This window comes from Pristiophorus japonicus, chromosome 11, assembly GCF_044704955.1.
Source record: "Pristiophorus japonicus isolate sPriJap1 chromosome 11, sPriJap1.hap1, whole genome shotgun sequence".
NCBI classification, from domain to species: Eukaryota; Metazoa; Chordata; class Chondrichthyes; family Pristiophoridae; genus Pristiophorus; species Pristiophorus japonicus.
Window position 1 is genome coordinate 138,128,668 of NC_091987.1, and position 7,903 is coordinate 138,136,570.

The 7,903-nt window shown below is 44.8% G+C and overlaps 1 protein-coding gene across 2 annotated transcripts in view; it reads left to right on the plus strand.

Annotated features, from left to right (window-relative positions):
- LOC139275856 (coiled-coil domain-containing protein 122) overlaps nt 1-4,426 on the plus strand; it is a 214,165-nt gene extending 209,739 nt beyond the window's left edge. For both annotated transcript variants that reach the window (XM_070893063.1, XM_070893064.1), the window contains one exon: nt 3,937-4,426. In XM_070893063.1, the coding sequence (XP_070749164.1) occupies nt 3,937-4,086 (150 nt within the window). In that variant the 3' untranslated portion in view covers nt 4,087-4,426. The remainder of the gene's footprint in view (nt 1-3,936) is intronic.
- The last annotated feature ends 3,477 nt before the right edge of the window (nt 4,427-7,903 follow it).

The window sequence follows — 7,903 nt, forward strand, 5'->3', positions numbered from 1 at the left end:
TGTGACAGGGCAGTATAAACAAGTGCAGGCTTTTGACACCGGTATACACAAACATACCCAGCACTTAAATCGTCAGTGTTCATTATCTCACTTTCCTATCTCCATTAACTCAAGGCCAGCATACTTTGAAGTCTAACTGTTTAAAGCATAATACATCAGTATTGTCCCGTACAAAATTCATTTAAAGGGGAAAATAAAACAAATGTTTGGTCCCGTATACAATCAAGTATATGTCCAAAAATCCGCTTCAACACCCACTAGCCACCAGTATCAGCTGTGGCTCAGTGGGTAGCACATTCGCCTGAGTCAGAAGGATGTGGGTTCAAGTCCCACCTCCAGGAACTTGAGCACATGAATCTAGGCTGACACTCCAGTGCAGTACCGAGGGAATGCTGCACTGTCGGAGGTGCCGTCTTTCGGATGAGACGTTAAACCAACCCCTCTCGGACGTAAAATATCCCATGGCACTACTTCGAAGAAGAGCAGGCGAGTTATCCCCGGTGTCCTGGACAATATTTATCCCTCAATCAACATAACAAAAACAATATCTGGTCATTATCACATTGCAGTTTGTGGGAGTTTGCTGTGCGCAAGTTGGCTGCCACGTTTCCCATATTACAACAGTACCTGTACTCCAAAATAACTTAATTGGCTGTAAAGTGCTTTGAGATATCCAGTGGTCATGAAAGGCGCTGTATAAATGCAAATGTGTCTGTTTGTGTCTCTCTGTGGCTCAAAGACAGAGGGAGCAGGGGATTGGCACAGAATAAAAGCATCATGATTGGTGCCAGGATACTGGGCATTCACCATCATGATGTACTGAGGATGGTCGCACATCAACTGCATATTCAGCGAGTGGTAACCTTTGCAGTTGCGGTACATCTCAGCATTTAGATAGAGTGCCCGCAAAGCCACCTGCATGCAGTCAATGGCGCCCTGCACCATGGGGAAATCTGCTATCCTGGCAAAGCCACGTGGTAAGAGAGAAGACAATGAAGTCCCCTCTCCTGGCATAAAGAGTCTCTCTCTTATGCCACAGTGGATGGCGAACTGTGAGATGTTACAGATGTATCCTGCTTCAGTCTGGAAGGATCCCGATGCAAAGAAATTCAGGGCCATGGTCACCTTCACAGCCACTGACAGCACTGTCCTTGTCCTGGAGTAAGGTTGCAGGAGATGCAGAGTTCTCTGAGCACCTCCTTCGTAAAGTGCAGATACATCAAACACTGCTTCTGGCTCAGGTTGAGGTAAGCGAATTGCTCTTGGAAGACCCTAGGCTTCATCCTCCCTCTGCAAGCAGCTTGCACTGTTTGATGCCTCTGCTCCATCTCTGTGTTATGCTTTACGCCGAGGGGAATGACAACTAGAGCACTATGACTGAGGGCAAGTGGTCTGAGCAGAACCGTTGAACTCAGAACCAAAGCCTTCTCCACTTGCAGCACCACTCCCTGTCACCTCACCAACTTTAAAGAACTCTAGAAATCTCCAAACTGTTCCACAAACTTACACAGAGCTAATAGAAATCAAAAAGCAAGTTACCTGAAAGTTGTTGATGATCCCTTTAAACAGTGCTGGTGGGAGGGTTCTTCCTGCTGCTGAACAGCTGTGCGAGGTTAACACAGGGTGATCGTTCCAGCGATGGAGACACAAATGGCAGCGCTGGTGTCAAATCAGCGTTGCATGCTGTTTGACATTACAATCTGCCTACTTACCTTATTTCCAGTGCCCTACTGCCCTCACCAAGGTGGCATCTGGTGTGACCCATGCCAGAAGTGTGCATGCGCTGCTCAAACACCATTTTGGACCATATTCGGCACCCTATGCAACCGAATTTCTAGGCCGGGATCTGCAGGTGGTGAGACTTGGGGCACAAGTGTGCTGCAACCAGGGCATGGGGAAAGGGTAGCACAGATGTCAGCTCATTGGAGGGTAAGGTCTCACACTAGTTCTGCGACAGAGGACTCGAATGATGACTTTGATCAGCTCGGCTACAGAAGATGGCTGATGGGGTACACACCAAGTGCTTGGTGCCGGCCAGAAAGTCAAGGAGTATGGAGGGGTGTGGCACCAACTTAGCACAGGGCTTTGCGCAGAGCTTGGAGCCCATCCTTTACAACATGGAACGAGTGGTCACCTCCATTAATGCACCAGTGGAGCCAACCATGATAGCTAATGTCTCAGCTTGAATTACAGCAGAAGCAGCATCACTCAACATCTGAATGCTGCAGTGGAAGCTCAGACTGCTGTCATGCAATCTCACCTTGCTGCCAAGGAAGCTCAGACTGCTGCCATCATGGTTCTGGATACCAGTGTGTAAAGGGCCTTCCAGTCACAAAAATACCCATTAACCATTACCCTTTGTTTCCTGCCTCTGAGCCAATTTTGGATCCAACTTCCCACTTTGCCCTGGATCCCATGGACTTTTACTTTCATGACCAGTCTGCCATGTGGGACCAGACCAAAAGCCTTGTTAAAATCCATATACACTAGATCAAATCCACTACCCTCATCGACCCTCTTGGTTACCTCCTCAAAAAATTCAGTCAAGTTAGTCAGACTCGACCTCCACTTAACAAATCCATACTGACTGTCCTTGATTAATTTGTGTCTTTCTAAATGAAGACTTATCCTGTCCCTCAGAATTTTCTCCAATAATTTTCTCACCACTGAGGTTGGGCTGACTGGCCTGTAATTACTTGGTCTATCCCTTTCTCCCTTTTTAAACAAAGTACCACGTTAGCAATCCTCCAGTCCTCCGGCACCACACCTGTAGCCAGAGAGGATTGGAAAATGATGGTCAGAGCCCCTGCTATTTCCTCTTTTGCCTCTCCTAACAGCCTTGGATACATTTCATCTGGGCCTGGGAATTTATCCACTTTCAAAGCTGCTAAACCCGTAATACTTCCTCACTCCTATTTATTTATTTCATCTAATATTTCACACTCCTCCTCCCTGATTGCAATGTCAGCATCGCCCCTCTCTTTTGTGAAAACAAATGCAAAGTATTAATTAAGAACCATACGCACGTCATCCACCTCCACATAGATTACCTTTATGGTCTCTAATTGGCCCTACTCTTTCTTTAGTTATCCTCTTGCTCTTAATGTATTTATAAAACTTCTTTGGGGTTTTCCTTGATTTTACGCCAAAATGTTTTCATGCTCTCTCTTTGCTTTCTTAATTTCCTTTTTAATTTTACCCTGCACTTTCTATTCTCTAAAGTTTCTACAGTATGGAGCTCTCGGTATCTGTCATAAGCGTCCCTTTTTTTCTTTACCCTTCCCTGTATGTCGTTTGACATCCAGGGAGCTCGAGATTTGTTAGTCCCACTCTTTTTCTTTAAGGGAACATACTTGCTCTGAACCCTCTGGATCTGCTCCTTGAATGCCTCCCACTGCTTTGACACTGATTTACCTTCAAGTAGCTGTTCGCAGTCCACTATTGCTAAATCACCTCTCAGCTTATCAAAACTGGCTTTTCCCCAATTGAGAACTTTTAATCCTGCTCTATCTTTGACCTTTTCCATAACTACCCTAAATCTAACTGAATTATGATCACTAGCACTAAAATGCTCTCCCACTGATATTCCTTCCACCTGCCCAGCTTTATTCCCTAAAACTAAGTCCAGAACTACCCCCTCCCTTGTTGGGCTTGCTACATACTGATATTTTAGAAATTCCACACCCTCTATACCTTTCACACTAATTTTATCCCATCTACCTCCTTGTTTCACCTCTTTCTAAATTGCTCGCCTTAAACGAATTATCCCTGCACCCTCTAACGCTACTCAATATATGTACACACATATATAGATATACACTTATATATATGTAAGCATACATTGGAATTTCTCGAGATTGGAACAGCAACACACAGTTCAACTATTGCCCTTGTTCTGGATCTGTCTAAACAACTATTTTCATTTCATTTCTTTAGGTGCAGAACAAAAGGTGTGAAGCCATACTTAAGCGTTTATATTGCCAACTAAATAAAGTTCAGTCACACAAACGCCAGTTGACTTGGGACATGGAACAGATGGAAAAAACAGCTGCATACCTGAGGCAATGTCTTGGAATTACAGAGTAAATAACTTCAATCACTGAAGATTCAGAAATCATACTAGATTTAAAATACAATGTAAAAGTGTAAATACTGTTTAACGATGTTGATATTGTGAACAGGGCCAAAATTGGGCTGAAATTGCACTGGGCGATATTACGAACAACTCAAGCATACACACTTCATTTTAAAATGTTTTGTTTAAAATAATGGAGAAAGGAATTCCATGCATGTATAAATGCATGTGTTACTAATATAGCATGGAGTGCTTTCAATCCGGATACATTTTTATAATTAATGCATGAACTTGATTGTGAAAAATTAATTTGTTGGCAAGTTGTTTAAAACTTAAATTAGTTAAATTGAACTGAACTTTGAAAAATGTTTTTAAAATATGCAATTGATATTAATGTATTGATGTTTTTGTGTGTGTATTTTAGATTTTTCTCAGCTCAGTTTAATAATGCTATTTACATTCTGTCTAACTAAGAGCATTTTATTTTATTATTTCTGAGTTAGATCATTTCAGTTTTATTGAGCTTCAAATAAAAGATTTAAAGAGCACATAGTTTGTAATTTTCATAAATATTAGTCAAACATTTCCTCCTCCAATCATTTGTGCTTCCTTCACTCCCTTGTCCCCATTATTTCCCCTACCCATTCACCTTCCCACTATCTATTCTCATTCCTACCATCCACTCACTCCTATCACTATCCATACCTCTTCATGTTTAAACTACCTTAAATCCTTACCTTCCATGGCTCCATTGTCACTTACCTTGCCCTTAACCCTCCTTCACTTCTCTTAAAGATGGATGCTGAGAAATAAGAGGCCTATTCACCCTCAATGAGATACATTCCTCCACTGCTCCTACCCACCTTTCTTGTCTTCTCTTAAAGGGGATTTTTCCCCCTCAAAATTCAAATTGTTTTATTTTGAAGAAATGAAATTAGAATTGTTATGTCTTGAATAAAGAATCTGACGAGATACTGTAAGCTCAAAGTAATGTGTGACTGTAGTCCTTTATTACAGGTCTCCAGAGTGCCTCTCCAGCCTGTGAGGCCTCCTTATGTACCGGTGCTCCCAAGGGATTGTGGAATCCTTTGGGACTCCAGTGGATGAGCTCTCTGGTGGTTAAACAAAGTATTTACAGGTTTACATATATAACAACACTACCCCCCAAAGTCAATAGTGTAACTATTTACAATGTGAGTCGATCTGGGGCCATCCTTTCCCTGATTGATCGTCTCGGTGCAAGTGCTAGTTTGGTGAGTCGTTTGTTGGGCCCTCGCTGGGCTGCTGCGCAGCTGGCCTTGCCGGGCTGCTGGGTGTGGTGAGTCCTGCTGGGCTGATGCAGATGATGGGTTCTGCTTCATGGTCAACCTCTGGGTCGGTTGCCACTTGTGTCTGTGTTGGAGGGTTGAAAAAGGTAGAATCTATTGTGGGTTGTTCTGGATAGTCCGTGAATCTGAGTTTGGTTTGGTCCAAGTGTTTTCTGCAGATGAGTCCATTTGAAAGTTTGACCAGAAACACCCTACTCCCCTCTGGCCACGAGAGTGCTGGGAAGCCACGTAGGACCTTGTCCATAGTTCAACACAAACACAGGATCATTAATCTCAATTTCATATGACACATTTGTGTGATCATGATATGTATTCTGTTGAAGCCGCCTGCTCTCTACCTGTTCGTGTAGATCAGGGTCGACTAACGAGAGCCTTGTCTTAAGTGCCCTTTTCATGAGCATTTCAGTGGGGGTAACAGTGAGTGAGTGGGGTCTTGTACGGTAATTAAGCAGGACTCGGGATAGGCGATTATGCAGTGAGCCTTCAGTTATCCTCTTCAAGCTCTGCTTGATTGGTTGCTCGCTCTGCCTGACCATTGGACGCTGGTTTAAATGGAGCAAATGTGACAGGTTTGATCCCATTGCGGGTCATGAACTCTTTGAACTCGGCACTGGTGAAGCACGGCCCGTTGTCACTCACAAGGACATCAGGCAGGCCGTGCTTGGCAAGCATGGCCCGCAAGCTTTCAATGGTGGCAGCGGACGTGCTTGCCAACATTATCTCACATTCAATCCATTTGGAGTACGCATCTACAACCATTTTTCCAAAGAACGATCCTGCATAGTCGACATGGACCCTGGATCATGGTTTGGAGGGCCAGGACCATAAACTTAATGGCGCCTCCCTGGGTGCATTGCTTAACTGGTAACATATGTTACATTTGTGCACGCCGGACTCTAAGTCTGCATCAATACCGGGCCACCACACGTGGGATCTTGCTATCGCTTTCATCATTACAATGCCTGGGTGCGTACTGTGGAGGTCACTACCGAAAGTGTCCTTGCCCTTTTTTGGCACCACTACCCGATTACCCCATAGGAGGCAGTCTGCCTGTATGGACATTTCATCTCTGCGCCGTTGGTACGGCTTTATTTCTTCCTGCATCTCTAACGGGACCCTAGACCAACTCCCATAGAGCACACGGATTTTTTACTAAGGAAAGTAAGGGGTCCTGGATCATCCAGGTTCTAATCTGTCAGGCAGTAACAGGTGATTGCTCGCCCTCTAATGTTTCCGTTACCATAACTAAATCTACGGGCTGTGCCATCTGCATCCCTGTGGTGGACAATGGCAGCCTACTGAGAGCAGACCTGGCCTGTGGCTGATGGGGTAGTTGTATGCGGACAACGAGAGCGTACATCTCTGGATGCGGGCCGATGCATTCGTATTTATCCCCTTACTTTCAGAAAAGAGGGATATAAATGACTTATGGTCGGTTTCCAATTCAAATTTGAGTCCAAACAGATATTGATGCATTTTCTTTACCCCATAAACACACACTATTACTTCTTTTTCAATCATGCTGGAGGCCCTCTCAGCCTTAGACAGACTTCTGGATGCATAAGCAACTGGTTGCAATTTCCCACATTCATTAGCTTGTTGCAATACAGACCCGCCACTGTGTGACGATGCATCATATGCTAGTACCAAACGCTTGCATGGATCATGCAACTCAAGCAATTTGTTTCAACATAACAGTTTCCTAGCTTTCTCAAAGGCATTTTCTTGGCTTTTACCCCATACCCATTCATCTCCTTTACGCAGTAAAGAGTGCAGTGGTTCTAACAGTGTGCTAAGACCCGGTAAGAAGTTACCAAAGTAGTTCAGGAGTCCTAGAAACAACCGCAGCTCCGTCACATTCTGTGGTCTCAGTGCGTTCTTGATTGCCTCCGTCTTCGAATCGGTGGGCCTGATGCCGTCCGCCACGATTCTTCTCCCCACTTCAAGTGCCAAGAAAACGCACTTTGAGCGTTTTAACCTGAGCCCCACACGATTAAGTCGACTAAGAACCTCCTCCAGGTTCTGCAGGTGCTCGACGGTGTCCCGACCTGTAACCAAGATATCGTCCTGGAAGACCACGGTGCACGGGACCGACTTCAGCAAGCTTTCCATGTTCCTCTGGAATATCGCCACGGCTGATCGAATCCCAAATGGGCATCTGTTGTAAATGAAGAGACCTTTGTGCGTGTTGATGCAGGTGAGGCCCTTCGAAGATTCCTCCAGCTCCTGCATCATGTAGGACGAGGTCAAGTCCAGCTTCGTGAACGTATTTCCCCCATCCAGAGTCGCAAATAGGTCGTCTGCCTTTGGTAATGGGTATTGATCCTGCGGGGAGAAACGATTGATAGCTACTTTGTAATCACCACAGATTCTGATGGTGCCGTCTTCATGGAGGACTGGAACAATCGGACTGGCCCACTTATTGAATTCGATCGGCGAAATGATTCCCTCGCATTGCAGACGGTCCAGCTCGATCTCCACCCTCTCTCTCATCATGTAC